General features: G+C 39.7%; 1 protein-coding gene across 7 annotated transcripts in view; it reads right to left on the reverse strand.

The window, feature by feature from the left end:
• rerea (arginine-glutamic acid dipeptide (RE) repeats a) overlaps positions 1-23,245 on the reverse strand; it is a 509,606-nt gene that overhangs the window by 241,258 nt on the left and 245,103 nt on the right. For 5 of the 7 annotated variants that reach the window (XM_055659600.1, XM_055659604.1, XM_055659603.1 and 2 more), the window contains exons 4-7: positions 21,277-21,382; positions 12,163-12,375; positions 9,628-9,724; positions 9,407-9,511 (exon numbers count right to left, since the gene is read on the reverse strand). In XM_055659600.1, coding sequence (XP_055515575.1) covers positions 9,407-9,511; positions 9,628-9,724; positions 12,163-12,375; positions 21,277-21,382 — 521 coding nt within the window. The remainder of the gene's footprint in view (positions 1-9,406; positions 9,512-9,627; positions 9,725-12,162; positions 12,376-21,276; positions 21,383-23,245) is intronic. The other 2 variants (XM_055659606.1, XM_055659605.1) reach the window with 1 other exon arrangement.

The raw sequence follows: 23,245 nt of genomic DNA on the forward strand, positions 1-23,245 counted from the left end.
CCTTTTTCCTCACAAATCACAGATTTTACAGTTCTCCACTGTTACCTGTTAGATAAAGAAGTATTCATAAGAATAACTTGCAGGGAAGAGCTCTACAATAACATATCATCATCCATCATGAGGACAGAATTTCAAACCAGTGAAATGGTTTTACAAAGGCTAATAACACCGCGGGCTCGGTAGCCTCTCAAATTATTTCACTTCATTCATGTCAATGTACAACCGCAACAACATTAGACCAATGCATAAATCAGCATCAGGAGGTCTGGATCCCTGACATTGCCACATATGACAGATGACTCTTAACTCAGCAGCTACTGCATCATGCATTAGGAGCTTATCAGTATGACAATAATCAGTCACCAGCAGCTTTGTTGACATTGGCATAGTACAGGATGCTACAAGTTCCAAAACAGTCAAATTAGGTGGGTTTTTCAAGGTAAGAAACCTGGTGTTCGCAAACGCATACAGAGAAGCATCCTTTGTTCTCCTGATGCCTCAAGGTTCTCAATATTGTCCCGAATGCTCCTTCACCAGTCTTAATATCCAATGATTCCAACAGGTCAGTGGGATTGTTTTAGTGCTTCAAGCAGATACTTGAGTAAATACAACAAAATGTTCATTCTGGCAAATGAACAGCGTGGCCTTCCCAACGTAGGTAACTAAGGCCTCAATGTTGGACACCAGAGATACTCTCATAGCCTGTAGGGAAATTGGTCTATAAGTCAATATTACTTCACCTTAGGCAGTCCCTTTGCATTGAAAATGACTTGCTTCACTCCAGTTTTGAGGTAGTTCCCAAGATCAATGTGAGAACCATACATTATTCCATAGAAGATGTAAGCATGGCTTGATGGGAGTAGATGGATGGTAGGTGAGGTGGTACGTTATTTTTGCCATTTGTGCCATTTTGCCATTTATTCTTTGTGCTCTTGGTCCACAGCTTCAAGGTCCTCAATACTGTCTCAAATGCTCCTTCATGGCAAGTAATTCCGACAACTAAGTGTGATTGCGTTAGTGTTTCAAGTAGACTTTAAGTACAATTTTGATTCTGGCCAATGAATATCATGGCCTACCCAATACAGATAATTTAGTGTAACTAGGGCCTCAATGATGGGTATATGGGGCTTTGTAAGGACATTGACCTTTCAAAGTAGCAAAACAGGAAGACAGATTACTATCTAAATGGCGTCAAGTTGGGAAAAGGGGAAGTACAACAGGATCTGGGGGTCCTTGTACATCAGTCTATGAAAGTAAGCATGCAGGTACAGCAGGCAGTGAAGAAAGCGAATGGCATGTTAGCCTTTATAACAAGAGGAATCGAATATAGGAGCAAAGAGGTCCTTCTGCAGTTGTACAGAACCCTAGTGAGACCACACCTGGAGTATTGTGTGCAGTTTTGGTCCCCTAATTTGAGGAAGGACATTCTTGCTATTAAGGGAGTGCAGCGTAGGTTTACAAGGTTAATTCCCGGGATGGCGGGACTGTCATATGCTGAGAGAATGGAGCAGCTGGGCTTGTACACTCTGGAGTTTAGAAGGATGAGGGGGATCTCATTGAAACATATAAGATTGTTAAGGGCTTGGACACGCTAGAGGCAGGAAACATGTTCCCGATGTTGGGGGAGTCCAGAACCAGGGGCCACAGTTTAAGAATAAGGAGTAAGCCATTTAGAATGGAGATGATGAAAAACTTTTTCATCCAGATAGTTGTGAATCTGTGGAATTCTCTCCCTCAGAAGTCAGTGGAACCCAATTCTCTGGATGTTTTCAAGAGAGAGTTAAATAGAGCTCTTAACAATAACGTAGTCAACGGATATGGGGAGAAGGCAGGAACAGGGTACTGATTTTGGATGATCAGCCGTGATCACATTGAATGGCAGTGCTGGCTCGAAGGGCTGAATGGACTACTCCTGCACCTATTGTCTATTGATTTTGGTTTGCTCATCCTCCCAATGAGTAGGTCTAGATCAAGGCTATCTAAAGGAGGGCAAGAATCATTGCAACCCAGTACACTATGAATTTTGTGCGACTCGGAGGTCCTGATTCTCGTTCCTCAATTAACCAAAGGTTGCACACTGACACATTGAAGGCAATGATGAATTTCATCATCGATGTTTAGAGTTACAGAGTTACAGCATGGAAACAGACCCTTTGGTCCACCGAGTCCACGCCAACCCTCGATTACCCGTTCAAACTCGTTCCGTGTTATCCCACCTTCGTATCCAGTCCCAACACACTATGGGCAAATTACAGAGGCCAATTAACCTACAATCCCGCAATTCTTTGGGATGTGAGAAGAAACCAGAGGACCAGGAGGAAACCCACATGGTCACAGGGAGAAGGTGCAAACTCCACAGAGAGAGCACCCAAAGTCAGGATCGAACCCGGGTCTCTGCGCTGTGAAGCAGCAGTTCTACCCGCTGCACCACGGTGACACATTACTGTTGATCAAGAAATATTTAATGAACACAATATTAAAGATAATCTCTTATATCGGGTTCTTATAGAGCTATTTCACTTCTAAATATGGATCAGAAAATTTTAGCAAAGATTCTAGCTAGAAGGCTAAATAATTATATTAACAATTTAATAAATACGGATCAAACGGGATTTATACCCAAAAGACAATCATTTAATAATTTGAGAAGGCTTTTCAATATAATGTACTCTCATAATGAGGACAATGAAGATATTTCAGTTGTCACGCTGGATGCAGAGAAGGCATTTGATCAAGTAGAATGGCAGTATTTATACAAGGTACTCCAAAAATTTAATACGGGAGAGAATTTTATTAGATGGGTTAAACTACTTTACGATAGACCTACGGCAAGAATATTAACTAACAATACGCTATCTCCAAAATTTTACTTATCAAGGGGTAATAGGCAAGGGTGTGCCTTATCACCATTGCTATTTGCCCTTATGATAGAACCGCTGGCCGAAAGGATTAGAAATCACCCGAATATTCACGGATATAACACTAAGGACTCAAAGAATAAAATTTCATTATATGCTGATGATATCCTTTTATATATTACTAATACACAAACGAGTATACCCACCTTATTAACACTAATTGAGGAATTTGGCTCTTTTTCAGGATATAGAATAAATTGGAATAAAAGCGAAATTATGTCTTTAAAACCACAGGATTCAAGACACTTACTAAAATTCCCCTTCAAAATTGCAACAGAAAAATTCAAGTATCTGGGTATTCAAATTACGAGAAGATACAAATCATTATTTAGTGCCAATTTTATACCACTATTAAATAAACTGAATGATACGATTAAATTTTGGAAAACGCTTCCGCTCTCATTGACAGGTAGAATTAACGCTATAAAAATGAATTTCTTACCACAATTAATATATTTGTTTCAAGCGATCCCAATATATATTCCAAAATATTTTTTCAAAAAACTAGATTCCACTATCACTAATTTTAAATGGGACTACAGAACACATAGAATTCAACGAAAGCATTTGTGCAAATCTAAAGAAGTTGGGGGTTTATCATTACCTAACTTTATGTATTACTACTGGGCAGTGCATATTAAGAACATAATGTACTGGCTGGATAGTTCCACTCTGCAGTTAGAGTGGATAAGAATGGAGAAAGAGGAGTGCTATCCGCACGATATAGGAACGATCCTGCTCTCACCGATAAAATTGAATAGTATAAAGATAATCTCTCCTTGTTCCCAGAATCTTCTGGAATCTTTTAATTTGGCTGATACGAGAGATATGATCTCATCTCAATGTAACTGTTACACGATCTAGCAGCTCAGTCTATAGCGTCAAGTTTCAAACCACAACTGCACTGTTGACATATCTGACCAGTAAGGATCCTCAGAGAATGAGTTAAAACGTCCCATGTAGTTTTTTAAAATTGACTTAATTTTTTGTTGTGCCCATATCAATGAGTTTCACATTAAAGCAGCATGAAGTAACAGAAATGACCAGCTTACTAACAGTGGCCTTACTTTTTTCAGTTAAAAAACACTGGCATAAAGGGATAGAAATAAAATAGTTTCTAATTGTAACACTACTTAAACACAGAAAGAACCATGGCTCCCTCCCGAGTTGATCAAGGTCCAACATTTTGTTCCAGAAGCCAATTTTATCAGTTCCCACAACCATTGTTCCAGACAAGTATTTCAGTGAATGCAGTGAAATCAAACTCCACTCCACATATAATCACTGGATTGAATAGCTTGCATCATATTTTGAAGATGGTTAAGCTGAGGGAGATGCCAGTAAAATGGTTACATTTGCCATTTCAGGAATAAGCAATACCATTTCTAACAGATGATATCCTGCTTTGCTTTTTGTACACCAGGGGCCAATTATTTAGTGGTATGCAAAGCTTTCTTAAATCTGAAAAGATCCTGGCACCACAGCAGACTTGTTTTTCATTTCTGCTGAGCAGGAAAGGCAGACTGACCTGTCAGCTGCATTCAATTTGTACAAACAGCTTCCAATAAATAACCATGCATGCACGGACCACTGATATCCTCCACTCCCCGACAATACTTCACCGCTCACTGTGACTGAAGTACATGTGGCGCGACAGCGATAGGTGACGTGCACAAGTAGCTAAAACGGTTTTATAGCAAGTGTTCTGTGGAAGGGAAGGGATCGCCGTGGAGAAAAACAAGAATAAAAGCTCATCCTTAAACAGAACACACACTTACTGCAAGGCACTAGCTTTGAACTTCTTGTGTGTGCAAACTGGTATGTCCGACGTCCAAGAAGCCAAAAGGGAAACTTAAACGATTCTGTATTTCTGTTTACCTTAATAAAATTAATATTTGTTGATCATTCTTTCCGCTGCAAAACTGCAATTTCAATTGTATCCTCCTTCCTTAGTTTTTGCATTGGAGGCCACAAAGGGTGGCCAAATTGCATCAGGGATCGACGCAAAAGATACATTTTACAAGGTCTAGCAAGCTGGTCAATTAATAGGGCTTTTGGTTCCTGTCAAAGACAAGTTTAATTTGCTGACTGAATATAGACTCATTGGTGTTTTTCTGTTCAATAGTGTCTTTGTTAACTGACTAGGCAACATGTTAATTGCCAGTAACCAGAGCTCTCAGCAAATTTAATGGACATTTAGGAAGAACTAACAGATTTTCAGTGGTTACTCCATAAAGTGCTGCAAAGATGGTGTGAAAAAGTCTCCGACACAGGTAGCACTCATGGCTGATTCAGAAGATTAAGTTGCATGGGATTCATGGTAACTTGACGGTTTGGATTCAGATCTGGCTTACGCACAGAAGACAGAGTTGCAGTGGAAGAGTGCTATTTTCGCTGGAGGCCTGTGACCTGTGGTGTTCCACAGGAACCTTGGTTGAGGCCTCTGCTGTTCGAGATATGTACAAACTACTTGGAGAACAATCTATTTATTTACGAAAGAACTGCAGATGCTGGAAAAATCAAAGGTAGACAAAAAAGCTGGAGAAACTCAGCTGGTGAGGCAGCATCTATGGAGCGAAGGAATAGGTGACGTTTCGGGTTGAGACCCTTCTTCAAACTGAACTTTGCACTTTGATTTTGCAGTGCAATGCTTGATCTGTCTGCTCCCATTTTTGCACGGAAGACCCAGTCTGAAGAAGGGTCTTGACCCGAAACGTCGCCTATTCCTTTGCTCCATAGATGCTGCCTCACCCGCTGAGTTTCTCCAGCTTTTTTGTCTACCCTAGCGAAAAATCTAGATGGGTTGGTTCGGAAGTTTTGCAGATAGACCAAAATTGGTGGAGTTGAATAGTGAAGAAGGCTGTCAACAGATGCAGCAAGACACAGATCAGTTACACATATGGATGCAAAAATGGCAGATGGGAGTTTAATCCAGGACCCTGATGCACTTTGGCAGGTCAAATATAAGGGGAAAAGATAGATTTAAAAGCAAGACCCTCAAAAGCATTGATGTACAGAGAGATTTTGGGGTCCAACACCATCGTTCCCTGAAAGAGGCAAAACAGGTAGATAAAGTGGGAAATAAAGTGTATGGCATGCTTGCCCTCATTGGTCAGAGCACTAGGTATAAAAGTCAAGAAATCATTTGGCAACTTTATAAAACTTTCTTTAGGCTGCATTTGGAGTATTGTGTTCAATACTGTTCGCCTTATCAGTCAGAATCTTTCTCCCAGGCTGGAGGACATAGCATTAAGATGAAAGAGAGGAAAGTTTAAATGAGATGGGCAGGCCAAGTATTGTTGTTACATAGAGAATGGTAGGTGCTTGGATTGCTCTGACAGGTGATGGTGGAAGCAGATATGAAAATGACATTTAAGAGGCTTTTAGATAGGCACATAGATACGCAAGGAATGGAGGGAATGGATCATGTGCAGGCAGAACACATTAGTTTAATTTGGCATCATGTTTGCCGCAAACCTCCTGGGCTGATGAACATGTTCCTGTGTTGCTCTGAACTTCTGCTCCATGTTCCGCATAAGAACGATTATAGCAAATTAGATGGAAACATGCTTTGCCGATGGAAACATACAGATTGGATAAACAAGTACTGACCAGATTGGAGGACTGAAAGTAATACACAAGAATATTGCTTTCAGATGAGTGATTGATAACATTACGTTGATGTGTCAGAATATTCTGATATGGATCCACTTCATCAGTCGTTAAGTAGCGTAAAAGATTTACCACTGTCCTTCAGCATGAATGCACAGATCCATTTATTGGAATGAGTGAGCAAACACTTGCTTCATCAGGCCATAACAGACCGAGGAGGAGATGGAATACAGGCGATTCCTGCTCATCGTCTAATTCCTAACATCTTTAGATATGGGGATCGGGTTGGGGGGGGGGGAGTGGACACAACCCATAGAAAGCGGAAAACTCTAACGTTCAAATCTGAAAAATGTATTTTGTTTTAGTTTTTAGTTTTTTAGTTTTAGAGATACAGCACGGAAAAAGGCCCTTCGGCCCACTGAGTCCGCACCGGCCAGCAATCCCCGCACACTAACACTATCCTACACACACACACCCATACACACTCTAGCAACAATTTATATTTATACCAAGCCAAAAACCTACAAACCTGTACGTATTTGGAGTATAGGAGGAAACTGAAGATTTCTGAGAAAACCTAAGCAGGTCAAAGCAGAACATACAAACTCCGTACGGACAAGCACACAAAGTCAGGATTGAACCAGTGTCTCTGGTGCTGTAAGGCAGTAGCTCTGTTGGAGGTAGGGTGGTGTACTGGGAGAGAAAGCAGAGCTGTGGGTAGAAGTATGTTATATAGAGAAGGACAGGGAGTGGACATGAATAAAAGTGAATTGAGATAAGGAAAGAGGAAGACAGGGCAGGTTTCTGATGCATCCTTTACATGCCTTCAGGAAACCATTTACAGCTTTTGAAGTGTCGTCTCGTTGGAGTATTGGATTCAAATAGGATCCAGTATAAACTTCAATAAAAAAACTTTGGTCTCCCAAAATATGAGGTAGTGTGCATCAGCAATAATTATTTGCCCATATTGAAATCTGTGAGAAAATAATGTAACATGAGACTTCTTTCTTGTTCCATTCTCCCATAGATGTAACAGAAGCAGTGTGCAGAATTCAGTCAGGCACCCATCTTTGTCACAAGATGAAACCAAATAGAATACAAGGACATCAGTTTTAATTCTGTAGTGGATGAAACTCGATTTTTACAATGTTCCATCGAGCAAAACCATTGTAAACAGACTCAACAGCGTGACAGTAAGTCACTGACAGATCCTCTAATGTACATGGCCTCTTTGTTTAAAAAAAAGAAGTACAGATGAAAAGGGATTTAGGCAATTTAGATCAGTTTCAAAATGAATTTGTTGTGATTAATTGTGCTAATAAAGTCAACCCTACTTACAGAAGGTTTGAAATGTATCAGAGGCAAAAAGAGGTAAAATATTTTTAAACTGCAATATTCCCTAAGTGCGTGACGTTAATAAAGTGCTTGGTCCAAGAAACAAGTAACCTCATTAATTATTTACAAGATATATCGTCAAAGCAGAAAAACATTAAAGTCATCTAACTGAAAATTGCAGTTATACACATTTAATTTGTTCCTTTGGTTATTTTTATGTATTCATGCTAATACATTGTTGAAAAGCAACACATGAAAACTGTAAACTTTAATACTGCATCAATTTGTGTGACAAACAATGTATATTCACAATTACTGCCACGACTGCTGATCTATAAACATCAGTGCTTCACATTTGTCTTGTACATGGTTCAAGATGGTGATTAGAAATTTGGACAGTCAAAATCATATGCTACTGTTTCCCACTGTCCGAGTAGAATTAAGGGCCTGTCCCACTTGGGCATCGTTTGCACATCATTTACGCGTCACGACGCACTCGTGACGTACATTACGTGCGCATGATGAGGCGTGGTGGCGTGGCGTAGGCGGCGATAGCACGCGGCGCCCCAGGATTTTGGGATTCACAAAATCTTCGCGCTCCACCTGCGTGACGCGCAAATGAAGCCCAAGTGGGACAGGCCCTTTACACACACGCTTTATTTTCCAACTGAAATCTCATTAGTAACAGGCAATAGATTGAGAAATTTCACAGCAAGAACAACATTTTTATACCAATCGGATCTCTGAACAAAAAAGAACAAATTAAATGAAAAAGTCAAACTGCTTTAAATCAGACGACACCATTGTTGCAGACGGTGTAAGGCACTTAAGGACATACACATAAGTATTGTGGAGCACAAATTTAAATGCCCATTCTGGTGATGCCTAGTCTCGTCTGCATGTGCAGGAAGTAGCCTCGAACATAATAGAGGGGCCACTATCTCTCAGGATGATTACAAGTCAATGTGACGTTGGAATGAAGTCATTTACATGTTCAGTGTAGGGACTCGATGAGGGCAGGGACAATTGACGGAGAAAAATAAAGATGAAACAGTATCTTGAGAAATTGATAGCTACAAAACCCATCATCATTAATTTGCTATGGCAATGAGCAGGGTCATGTTAATGTGTGCCTTTTATAATAACTATTCTAGTGATTTTATAATGATTCCATCAGTTTAGCTAGTGGTGTATTTCCTTTACAATGTCACTCACGCTTTAATTTCCTTTGTCATGAAAACAGGCAGAGGCAGTCTCCACATTTGACTGAACAATATTTTGTGCAGTAGTTCAGGACTAGTGTCAAAACAAATACTACCTCCTTAAATAAAAACAGAAAATGTTGGAAATGCTCAAAGGAAGACACAAAATGCTGGAGTAACTCAGCGGGACAGGCAGCATTTCTGGAGAGAGGAATGGGTGAGGTTTCAGGTCGAGGCCCTTCTTCAGACTCAAATAGAGAAACATCAAAGTTGCTTGTATTGTAATTTTAGATTTCCAGCATCTGCATTATTTTTGACTTGCAAATGTCACCTCCTTACCTCGTCTCTGGGTTGTAGCCCAGAATATAAAAAAATTGGTCCAGTTGTGGCTTGAATTCTCTCGCAGCAAATATGTCAGAAAAATGTATAATATTGCATTTCCCTCTGTAAGGAAAAAACATTTGTAATTGATATTGTCATGACAATATTTTAAAACCAATTAATATTTCAATCTTGCTGCTTTAGTCAAATAAACCATCACATTAATGACTCAAACTTGCCTGAGTGCTGCAGCATGGTAGGTGTCTACATAATCTGAAATGAAGAGCTCCCGACTCCTAATTACTGGGTCTGTGATCACAAGCTCACGGCCAGAATCTACAGGAAATGTAATTATGTATGTAAATAATTTTCACAAGTATTTATTCAAAATTCAGATGTAGGAGATATATTAAAAATGCTAATATAATTGAATACTCTTAATAAACAGTTCCCCAAGGGGAAGTTTCACGATAAATGAAAACACATTTGAAAACAGGCATTGTCAAATGAGAAAAAAAATTATAAAGCAGAACCCGACTCCCAAGTGACTTCGAGGAGGCAGCTCTGCATTGAAGTGGAATCACTGCAGAAATTCAGTCAACAATACATTTATATACCTGTCCCTTAAAGTGACAAATGATGAAAATTGTTTTGCAATTTTCCACCTTTTTCTCAATTTTGTAATACCTCATACAACATGGAAACAGGTTATTTGGCCCAATTTGCCCACAACGACCAAGATGCCCCATCTGCACTGGTCCCACTTGTCCGTATTTGGTCTATATCCCTCTAAACCTTTTCCTATCCATGCATCTGTCCAAATGTCTTTTTAATGTTATTATAGTACCTGCCTCAAATATCACTTCGGGCAGCTCATTACATATATCAACTATTCTTCTGAGTGGAAAATGGTGCCACTCAGATTTCTATTAAATCTTTCCCCTCTCACCTCAAACCTATTTAGCAATAAAAATGTTTTAAATTATCCCATTTTATTTAGACATCTACTAAAAATGTTATCTTTATTCAGGGAACATAGGACCCAACCAAGTATTAGGTATTAACTAATGTCACATGAATCTGATATTAAAACTTCTTTACTTAATATGAACTTCGTTAATTTGCTTTTTAATTTGTGGAATAATATTTCCAATGCAGTGGTCATCCATCCTCTCACCCAGAGGACATCCATTAATTTCTGCAGAAAGCATCTCATTTGGCCATGTCCATCTTGACTTTAGACATTAGAGATACAGCACAGACAGGCCCTTCAGCACACAGAGTCCATGCCGACCAGCATTCACCCCGTTCACTTGCAGTATCCTACACACTAGGGACAATTTATAATTTTTACCAAAGCCAATAAACCTACAAACCTGCATGTCTTGGGAGTGTGGTAGGAACCCGGAGCACCTGGAGAAAACCCATATGGTCACAGGGAAAATGTACAAACTCCGTACAGACCACACCTGTAGTCAGGATCGAACTTGAGTCTCTGGCGCTGCCAGGCAGCAACTCTACTGCTGCCCCACTGTGCTCCCTAAACTATCTGCACTGCCGGTGTTGGATAACCCAACACAGAAAAACTTGGCCCGACAATGAGATTCCAAACTAACACCAACATGCCTTGTTTATGCTGACAAGTTGATATTGTATTCCAAAACAAACCCTCATGTACACCACTGTCAAACTGACAACTTGAAAGGTTCCTATTTTTCCTGTACATGCATACACATCACTGTTTAGGTGTGCTTTCAAACGTTTTCATCTCAGTGTTTGAACCATTGGAAGATAGAATGTGGCACCAAGCGGTCACACATGCACATCCAGCTAATGTTGTCATGCAGCTTCTCAGCAGGTCTGCTCATCAAAACCCTGAGCATTACTTCAAGGTATCATTATTTTTAAGGATAGAGTACACAGTTAGGTTACCAGGTGCTTAGTTACAATATATTATTTAAAAGCTCCTTTGAATGTCTATTTCAAATTTATTTAAACAACCACTTTCCAAATTATTTTAAGAATTAATTCCACCCAAAAAAGACACCAATTCGCATGCATGAAGGCATCTGTAATGAATTTTATTTACCTTTTCCAAAAAATAAACCACTAACAATTAGAGGGAATGGTGGCAAGATCATGGAAAGCCAACTAGAAGAATTATTTTGCTTTAGTTAATAGGAATAGAAGCTGTGATCACACTTTGGATTGGGGGGGGGGGGGGGGGGGGGGGGGGGGGGGGGGGGACAGAAATCAAACTGATTTGCTTAAAAAGATTTATGCATTATTTCAGGAGAAGTAGCATTTCACATGCCATTAAACTGACAATAAAAACGAGCTATGGATACTTGATGACACTCTCTGTTCAAGGTGAATAGTGATAAGTGATTTATCTTCAGAGTGAAATTTATTTTCATGGAAATCTTCAAACTGAAACTACATTTAACTCGGAATTATTTTCTTACTTCACTACCAGGTTATCTTATTTACTAAATTAATTTAGACTAATCTTTGTATATTATCATAATAATACTGAAACTCTTCTATCATGTATGTGTTGGTGGTAAATCGTTCAAATAATGCATTGCCCAGATCTTGTTGGCCACTACAGTAAACCCTCATTTTAACGGACTTCTTTATAACAGATTTTGGTATTAACAGAGGTACCTGCCCACAACACACCCGGCCACCGACGCTACCCCCAGCTTGCAAGGTGAACCAGCGAGCCCTTCATCACCCACAACAAGGTCCGGTTGACACAGCTGTTGTCGCACCTCTCGTTGCAGCCCCTGGGGACAACACTTTCTTCACGCTGTTGCCACGCGCAGGACGCGCGTAGGTGTCTGTGGGGCTCCCTCCACGCTCACCAGCCGCCGCATCTTCCTGTTGGCCGTCACTTTGTTGCCGCACCCACGCTGCCTCCTCGTCCTCCGGACTCGCTGACAGATTCCACCGATGACCAAGCACATCCTGGCGGTAGCGGCGGCCTGAAGAAAGCACGGTCAGTGAAGGGCTACAACGTGAGCCACAACAACAGTCATTTCAACCGGACCATGTGGTAGTTGGTGAAGAAGGGCTTGCTGATACAGGCCAGCGGCATCAGTGCCTAGTTTTAAGGTGAAATTACACAAAGTGCTGGAGTAACTCAGCAGACTGAATCAGTCTGGAGAAGGGTCTCAACGTCACCTATCCACGTTCTGCAGAGATGCTGCCTGACCCGTTGAGTTACTCCTGCACTCTGTGTCCTTTAGTGTATTAACCATCATCTGCAGTTCTTTGTTTCAACTACACACATTGTGTGCAGGAAGGAACTGCAGATGTTGTTTAAAACGAAGATAGACACAAAAATCTGGAGTAACTCAGTGGGTCAGACAGCATCTCTGGAGAAAAGGAATAGGTGATGTTTTGGGTCATGAGGAAAAGGGGTCTTGACCAGAAACATCACCTACTCCTTTTCTCCAGAGCTGCTGTCTGACCCGTTGGATTACTCCAAGGTAATACCTTCCTTGGTTATAGCGGACAATTGTCAATAACTAACACCATTTCCCCCCACATGGTCTGTTATAACGAGGGTTTACTGTACTCCTTAAAATAACCATGGTTCACATATTGTAATTTACAAATTATACCAAACACTTTACAGCTGTAATTTTTATGACAATTTACAATTGCTGAACTGAAAACAATCAATTTATAAACTTCCATATCTTACATGGACCCTAAAATTCAAAACATGAAAATCCCTTGACATTTAAAGTGTAACAGGTAATTCCTCATGTATTCAAGTAAAGATTACACCAAGTGCACAGAATGAATCAGGTTGCACTTTGAGATAAATCAATGAACATGTTTCACTTTTCAACAAATTTTCATCCTACAATCTGCAATTTCACCTCAATATCCTTTCCCAAAATAATTTACGATCAAGACCCTTAACTGATCCAAGATTTAATGGCAAAACTTGAAGAGTGACAAAAAAGTAGTACCGAATAAACTAAACTTAACAATCAAAACTACATTTGCTAAATGCCAGAAATTAAAACATTAAAATGCTAAAAGATCAGGCAATAATGCTTCCCGAACAACCTGGTGGGTAAAACAAACTATTAAGGTTCAAGTCCTGGTTTGTACTGAATTAAAGGAATTAAGTAATGTTAGTTTAATGTATGAAATTGGTTCAAACATCCCAGCATAACGTACAGGGATGGTGGGAAATCATTCCCAGAATTGTGACCAGTTCGACAGCGATGCCCTAAACATTGTCATTTCACACTGTCCTGTGTCAACTCACCTGAAGGTGGCCACTTAGGAGAGATATCATAGGGTGGTGAACATCTGGAGTAATGTCGTCTCATGTGAGGAAAGAGGAGCAGGCATTTACAGGCACAACATTTTAAGAGTAATAAAAAGAAAGGTCTATCAAAATAGAGTGCTTTCCCTTTACATGTCCCATCTGGTCAATTTTAAATCTTTGAAGAAAAATTATTAATTGAAAGAATATGATTTGAGGCCAACTGGCCACTGCCAACTAGCCCTTCATCAAAGCAGAAATCCTCTGCTGACAGTAAGAGAATCTTATGAAGCTCCAGCTGTTTTTCACCACTGAGATCTCTATTTACTGACCATCAGGGAGAGTTCTCTCTTTCAGCCCAGAGGAGTCCAGCCAAACCTTACTTTGTTCACAGTAAAATACATCAGGAACTGATTTAATCAAGACGTCTGCTAGTCAGTCTGAACCAACTCTGCAGCAACCGCTCGATTCGTGCAAGACAACCAGATGTTAAGTGCACACCTGCTTCTCTTCCATTTTAATGTCAGAAAGCATATCTCTCCACATGACTCCCATCCACAAACAACTACATTTCACAAAAATGGGGACAATTTAAAAAAAAAACCTTTCAAACATTCCATCAGTCAAGTGATCTGTATAATTGTGCAACTACCATCACCTAGTATATTGATCTACGAGGACATCACTCAAAAATGGAACTGGAAGAGCAAATTAACAGATGTGCTCATTAACTAATGCACCATACATTAGTTGGTGACAACTTTAGCTGAAATTTCACTCCCACAATGATTAGATTTTAATTGTGATTTCTCCCTCCAGCCACAGTGGGGAATATTTATTCACTCCACACTGAATGAGTCATTGAAACAATGAGTTCTTCAGCAGGGACACTATTTTTAAGATTCGTATGGATGCCGTGCTTTTGTCAATATTCTGTAGTTGTACTAAATGTGGTGGCAAATACAAACAATCCACTCATCTTTTGAATAGATGATAATAATGAAACTTCCAAATTAAATCTTTTCAACCAGAAGTGCATGCCACACAAAGTCATTGCTTTAAAAATGTTCCATTAATTAATGAAACCACAGCTTCAGGACCCACAATGGAAGGTTACTGCTTTAAAGTGACCACCAACATTTTTTTTTTAACCCACCCATCACCCCCCAACATATTGGACATCATGCACAAATAGGACACGATACGCATAAAGGACCTCCTTAATGTTTTCGACATGCATTATCAGCTCTTAAGCGTTAGGTGGTTATTTTGAACACAAAAAAGGTAAAAGCTGATTTCATCACTGTTCAGATTATGATGCCAACTGGCTTTATCCACTATTGTGCCTTCAGAGGAACTGAATATATCCAAATACATATTAAATGTGCAGTAAGGCACTTACCAGATTAAGCTATTAGCCATAAAACTTGGCAATACAACCTGCCCAATTCCTCACTGTGCTAACTGTTTAATTCTGATAATACCCAGGCCCAAGTCAGATATAAGAACATAATTATAAATGACCAGCTGCCCCATAAAGTAACATGTACGATAGGCCAAGGAAAATAATGTTGTTATTGGAACATTATTGCAGAAATGAACAATGTGATTTAGTGGTTTTAGTCACGACAATTTATATCCATGGAGTGGGAATCTATGCCTCCAATTGAAAGATACCTTTGCGTATTTGGTGCCAGTGCCAATAATACTGTATTTCCATTATTGGTATGTATTTAAAATTCACCCAGGGAAAGGATTAGAGATCAGTCCTCCTTCCTGTTTAACTAACCACAGTCCCTTTTCGTAGATAATTAGTTGATCTTGCACTTGAAGCGCATAGTACAGTTAAGAACAACCCATGCTTTACTGTGGGAATGTGGTAATGAGCAACGCTCTAAATTACTCAGGTAGTTCTTCACATCTAGGTACACGAGTCAAAAGGTTGTAGTGCTGTAATTCTACATCTAATGATATATTATTTTATCCTTCCAGAACTAAAAAATCGTGATGGCTGCAGAACCATCATTACCCTTTGAAAAGTAGTGGTTTAAAAGATTACTGCCAAAGCAGGTAATTTTAAGTGAACTGTGGCTTGGCGTTGCAGAAGCAAATGATGATAACAGCCATTTCAAGGTCAATGGCCAGATATTTTAATAGTTTTTCTCTTTCAATTGATGTTTCGTGATCTTCATTTTCTGTTTTATTTCAGCCCTTTCCTATCGTTTTGATGTATTGCTGCACAGAACTTTGATTGGCGAGGTTCTAGTTATAATCTGGATTGTCATGAAATATTCTCTTACAAAATTAACTGTGACTAATATCCTGACGATTTGTATTTTGTATAATATTTTACAATATTTTATATTTTAAAATATACAATATTTTGTATTTTCACATTTCATAATGACATGAGGTTGTCCTTTTGCGCATCAACTCAATGCTGTTTCTAGGAATAATCCCACCAGTCCCACCCCCATTTTATTTTCCTGCAATCTATTGTCCCTCACATGCCCATTGACTCTCTTCTGATTCCCCCACCAGCTACTTGCATTAGCAATTAAGCCTACACCATATCTTTGGGTCATGGGATAAAAATTGAAGCACCTGGGGAAAACCCACACGTTCAAAGGAAGAAAGTGCTAACTCTGCACAGAGTGTGTCGGCACAGTGGTACAGCGATAGAGAACCCGGGTTCGATCCTGACTACAGGTGCTGTCTGTATGGAGTTTGTACATTCTCCCTGTAATCGCGTGGGTTTTCTCCGGATTCTCCGGTTTCCTCCAAAACTCAAAAGATGTACAGGTTTGTAGGTTAATTGGCTTCGGTAAAATTGTAAATTGTCCCTAGTTTGTAGGATGTTGCTACTGTACGGGGTGATCGCTGGTAGGTGCAGACTTGGTGGGCAGAAGAGTCTGTCTCTGCGCTGTATCTCTAAAGTCTAAAGTAAAAGTCTAAAGTGTCTGAGGTCACCGAAGTTCTGTGGCATCTCCAACACGACTGACTTATTTTAATATGGAAATTTTCAACAAGAACTAAACTATCTGCAAATAGCTATACATTGGAACCAATTCTGGTAAATGCTTAATCTATTTACCATTTTAATCTTTAATCCCTCAGGCAAAGTTATGTGGCAAACAATGACCTCAGAATCTAAATGGGAAATTGGGAGAGGGGAAAGTAGAGACACATCAAGACAAACTGTGATAGAATAAGCAAACATGAACGCCTTGAACTGTCCTTAAGATATCTTGCTGCAAGCATGAGGGAATGAAAGGACTGTCCAACCTTGTAAGTTTATTGATATGATAACAAATTCACACCATTCATGGTCCTCGTTCAGAGATTTCGAACGCATTAACAATTTCAGAGCACACACATTCAGGGGGAAAACTATTTAAATGCTTCACAGTTTGGATTAAAAACTGCGGCTCCACAATGTGAGAAAAGGATCAGCAAATTTACTGTAAAATCTCTGCTGTTGACTTAAAAAATAACCCAATGAAAATTGTTGGAACCATCAGCCGAATATTGAGCAGCACCAAATAATGTATGCAAGCAATTGGGAGATTTCAAAGCATGAAGTTGCGATTCCAGAAACAAAAATCAGCTGTAAGCAATGTAAGGTAAAGATGATTGATAAAAACCTTTAAAGATCAATATTATACAGTCTTGTTCAAATTAGGCACAATTCTGTCAAGATGACAAACATTCATTCACGAGAACAATTCTGAACTGTCAGCAGAATTGTCCATGCGTAAATCTTATGAAGAAAAGTAAGTCGTGATGCAAGTTGGAAATTTTAACAAAGTGCCTTGTTTGACTTCTACAGTTCTTCATCTCAAGATGTGCCGCCACTTATAAAAGAAAAAATTACAACGCAAATGCATGACAGCATGATCACAGAACAATAACCAAATCCTCTTACTATAGCCTGGTAAGATCAAAACCAAGTGCAATACCCATCGATATAAAGGCCATGAAACAGGTCAAATTAAGCAGAGCACAGCGTGATGCTTCAATTAAGAAACTGAGAACATAGGGGGAATTAAAATTGCTTTTTCGCGTGTTATGGAATGCTTGTGTACATCAATATAAACTGAAAATATAATCTGCATCAAATTCTACCATATTTAATTATGATAAAGCTTCCACCATTACTGGTTTTGAAACTTCTCCTGATCCAAAAAGTTCCTCTGGGAAAAAAAAACTATGCCTGCAACATAGTTATCGAATATAAGGAACTTCCAGTGTTCGTGCATTGAAAATATAGTGGATGAAACAGTTGGCTTTGGTCTACCAGGACACATGTAGACATTTGTCATAGGACAAGGTTCTTTCCAACACAAATAACTTCTGCTGTTGCATGCATTTGTGTTGACAGTGAATAGGGTTGACCTCATGTGTCCCCAAATACCTAATCTACCCTTGTCCCAACCCAAGAAAGTGAGTTTACTGTTTGTACATTCAGATGGCAAAAATCAAAAAGGGACACTTTTCAACATAATTGTATAAGGGGTAAGAGTGTTGTAAAAACAAGCCTGAAGGCTTTGTGTCTCAATGCAAGGAGTATTCGTAATAAGGTGGATGAGTTGAACGTGCAGATAGCCATTAATGATTATGATATAGTTGGGATCACGGAGACATGGCTCCAGGGTGACCAAGGCTGGGAGCTGAACATCCAGGGATATTCAATATTCAGGAGGGATAGAGAGAAAGGAAAAGGAGGTGGGGTAGCGTTGCTGGTTAGAGAGGAGATTAACGCAATGGAAAGGAAGGACATTAGTTTGGAGGATGTGGAATTGGTATGGGTAGAGCTGCGAAACACTAAGGGGCAGAAAATGCTGGTGGGTGTTGTGTACAGGCCACCTAACAGTAGTAGTGAAGTTGGAGATGGTATCAAACAGGAAATTAGAAATGCGTGCGACAAAGGCAAAACAGTTATAATGGGTGACTTCAATCTACATATAGATTGGGTGAATCAAATTGACAGGGGTGCTGAGGAAGAGGATTTCTTGGAATGTATGCGGGATAGTTATCTAAATCAACATGTAGAGGAACCAACGAGAGAGCAGGCTATTTTAGACTGGGTATTGAGTAATGAGGAAGGGTTAGTTAGCAGTCTTGTTGTACGTGCTCCCTTGGGCAAGAGTGACCATAATATGGTTGAGTTCTTCATTAGGATGGAGAGTGACATTGTTAATTCAGAAACAATGGTTCTGAACTTAAAGAAAGATAACTTTGAGGGTATGAGACGTGAATTGGCCAAGATTGACTGGCAATTAATTCTAAAAGGGTTGATGGTGGATATGTAATGGAAGACATTTAAAGATTGCATGGATGAACTACAAAAATTGTTCATCCCAGTTTGGCAAAAGAATAAATCAAGGAAGGTAGTGCATCCGTGGATAACAAGGGAAATCAGGGATAGTATCAAAGCGAAGGATGATGCGTACAAATTAGCCAGAAAAAGCAGCATACCAGAGGACTGGGAGAAATTCAGAGACGAGCAGAGGAGGACAAAGGGCTTAATTAGGAAAGGAAAAATAGATTATGAAAGTAAACTGGCAGGAAACATAAAAACTGACTGCAAAAGTTTTTATAGATATGTGAAAAGAAAGAGATTAGTTAAAACAAATGTAGGTCCCTTGCAGTCAGAAACAGGTGAGTTGATCATGGGGAACAAGGATATGGTGGACCAATTGAATAACTACTTTGATTCCGTCTTCACTAAGGAAGACATAAATAATCTCCCGGAAATAGCAGGGGACCGCGGGTCAAAGGAGTTGGAGGAATTGAGTGAAATCCAGATTAGTCGGGAAGTGGTGTTGGGTAAATTGAATGGATTAAAGGCCGATAAATCCCCAGGACCAGATAGGCTGCATCCCAGAGTACTTAAGGAAGTAGCTCCAGAAATATTGGATGCATTAGTAATAATCTTTCAAAACTCTTTAGATTCTGGAGTAGTTCCTGAGGATTGGCAGGTAGCAAACGTAACCCCACTTTTTAAGAAGGGAGGGAGAGAGAAAACGGGGAATTACAGACCAGTTAGCCTAACATCGGTAGTGGGGAAACTGCTAGAGTCAGTTATTAAAGATGGGATAGCAGCACATTTGGAAAGTGGTGAAATCATTGGACAAAGTCAGCATGAATTTACGAAAGGTAAATCATGTCTGACGAATCTTATAGAATTTTTCGAAGATGTAACTAGTAGCGTGGATAGGGGAGAACCAGTGAATGTGGTGTATCTAGACTTCCAGAAGGCTTTCGACAAGGTCCCACATAAGAGATTAGTATACAAACTTAAAGCACATGGCATTGGGGGTTCACTATTGATGTGGATAGAGAACTGGCTGGCAAACAAGAAGCAAAGAGTAGGAGTAAACGGGTCCTTTTCACAATGGCGGGCAGTGACTAGTGGGGTACCGCAAGGCTCAGTGCTGGAACCCCAGCTATTTACAATATATATTAATGATCTGGATGAGGGAATTGAAGGCAATATCTCCAAGTTTGCGGATGACACTAAGCTGGGGGGCAGTGTTAGCTGTGAGGAGGATGCTAGGAGACTGCAAGGTGACTTGGATAGGCTGGGTGAGTGGGCAAATGTTTGGCAGATGCAGTATAATGTGGATAAATGTGAGGTTATCCATTTTGGTGGCAAAAAACATGAAAGCAGACTATTATCTAAATGGTGGCCGATTAGGAAAAGGGGAGATGCAGCGAGACCTGGGTGTCATGGTACACCAGTCATTGAAAGTACGCATGCAGGTGCAGCAGGCAGTGAAGAAAGCGAATGGTATGTTAGCTTTCATAGCAAAAGGATTTGAGTATAGGAGCAGGGAGGTTCTACTGCAGTTGTACAGGGTCTTGGTGAGACCACACCTGGAGTATTGCGTACAGTTTTAGTCTCCAAATCTGAGGAAGGACATTATTGCCATAGAGGGAGTGCAGAGAAGGTTCACCAGACTGATTCCTGGGATGTCAGGACTGTCTTATGAAGAAAGACTGGATAGACTTGGTTTATACTCTCTAGAATTTAGGAGATTGAGAGGGGATCTTATAGAAACTTACAAAATTCTTAAGGGGTTGGACAGGCTAGATGCAGGAAGATTGTTCCCGATGTTGGGGAAGTCCAGGACAAGGGGTCGCAGCTTAAGGATAAGGGGGAAATCCTTTAAAACCGAGATGAGAAAAACTTTTTTCACACAGAGAGTGGTGAATCTCTGGAACTCTCTGCCACAGAGAGTAGTTGAGGCCAGTTCAATGGCTATATTTAAGAGGGAGTTAGATGTGGCCCTTGTGGCTAAAGGGATCAGAGGGTATGGAGAGAAGGCAGGTACGGGATACTGAGTTGGATGATCAGCCATGATCATATTGAATGGCGGTGCAGGCTCGAAGGGCCGAATGGCCTACTCCTGCACCTAAATTCTATGTTTCTATGTTTCTATGTACTTATGCTGATAATACATCTTCAAGATTAAAAAAGTATCACAGAACCACTGTCACTAGTAGAACTATGAGCTCTATCGAAGGATGAATTTAAGAGAAGATAGTGAGGGGGGAAAATGTTTAATTTGGCATGGTAATAAGCAGTACTCACCATTCTCATTATGTCGGTCCTGAACTAGATGTTGGTAGACTGAGTCAGGCACTTCTGATTGGCGATAGTACCACTTGACATTCATTAATAGATGGTCCCGTTTGCTCTGAAATGTTAAACATCAGCAGGCTAAATAAATGAAATTATAAAAGGAACAATATTAGCACGTTGCACTGTGCTAATAAACAGTGAGCAAGTATTTGGTATTTACATTTTAAATAACTTCAATCAGATCACATGAGTTGGTCAAAAAGCATACGCAAGTGTAAGCAATATTTGATGAGATATTCCAATCCACCAATAGTGACATTCATGGCCACGTGGTTTTAAATTTTCAGCACCTTCCACGTCAAGCACAACATATGACACAGTGGATTCAGCAGAGAAATAATCTGGACGATAAGACCCCGTAATTCACATGTATACAGCAAAATTACAATCCCCATAATAGACCACTTCAGAGTAGTGTGCCGCTTTGAGTTTAGAGTTGTTTGAAGCAGCCACATGAATGTCTGAAGAATGTCGGAAATATCACCTATTACCAGAGATGCTGCCTGACCCGCTGAGTTACTCCATACTTTGTGCCCATCTTCGGTATAAACCAGCATCTGCAGTTCCTGCCTGTACATGAATGTCCATGTGCATTAAAGCAGAATGTAAAGTTGTAGAGCATTTATTGTTAGATTTATTTGGATGTCTTAAAATGCAGCATTAAAGTAAGAATGGTTCATTCAACCAGTCTGTAGCACTGTGTTCTACCAATCAAATATATGACGACTAATCTATACCCAAACTCAATTTTCCTGCCTTTGCTCTCTATCCCATTATAAAACAAGAGAATATTCAACTCAGTCTTGACAATTACAATTGTCTCAGCAGTCACTGCTTTTAGATAAGTAGCTAAGATCAATTTTTTTTTTTCTCATAGGCAAAAATACTAAAATCTAGAAAAATAAAGGAAAAAAATCAGCTGTAAAAAGTAGTTGTTAAATTATAGAAAAGCTAATGGATGAACGTCTGGGCATTTTCTGGTTTGATATTGAATGCAGGGAACGGAGGGATATGGATCACAAGCAGGCAGATGAGATTAGGTTATCTTGGCACCATGTTTGACACAGACATTGTGGGCCGAAGGGCCTGCTCCTGTACTGCACTGTTCCATGTTCACACTTGGAACATTAGTGAAAATAGCGAAGGCAGGAAAAACATGACCAGTGAAAAATATAAATGTGACGAATCAGTTCACTTGTAATATGTGCACATGGGTTAGATGTGTCTGTGTATAGGCAACTATAGTTTGTCCTTTGTAAGCACACGTTCACAAATGTCATGTTCCGTGAATGGTGTAATCACCATTAATAGGCAAGTTTCAGAAATTCATGATATCACACATTTTTGCAATAATTGAAGTACACAAAAAAATTACAGCAGAGAATAATTTCATGTTTGCATTACACACAGGGACATGATTATATCCATTTGAAACACTCAATTAAATGTGGATGCTTAAGAAATAAGCATATTTGGGATTGGTAGCAAAGAGGATTCCACAACTGAACCAGTTACAGAGTAATACATAACCGAACAGAGTAATACAGCCACGCAGAACGGAAAACAGGCCCTTCAGCCCAACTCATCCATGCTGACCAATATGCCTCATCTCAGTTAGTCCCATTTACCTGTATTTGGACCATATCCTAAAATAGAGTTTATAACTGAACTAGTTATAAACTCATTGAATTCCAGACCAGACTCAAAAGGCCTACTCCTGCTTCAATTTAAAAGGTTTGTAAATGTTAGTACTTTAAATTGACTGTTCTGCATTATTATTCTATGAAAGAAGCTTTCGAGTGAACCAATTTGATCTCTTCCATTTAAATTCCCCATGAAATTGATTAACCATATCATTACATTGGACATGTAATATTTTCATGAATTTAGTATTAAAGTCAAAAATCATATTTTATTC

The sequence above is a fragment of the Leucoraja erinacea genome, chromosome 30 (assembly GCF_028641065.1).
Source record: "Leucoraja erinacea ecotype New England chromosome 30, Leri_hhj_1, whole genome shotgun sequence".
NCBI classification, from domain to species: Eukaryota; Metazoa; Chordata; class Chondrichthyes; order Rajiformes; family Rajidae; genus Leucoraja; species Leucoraja erinaceus.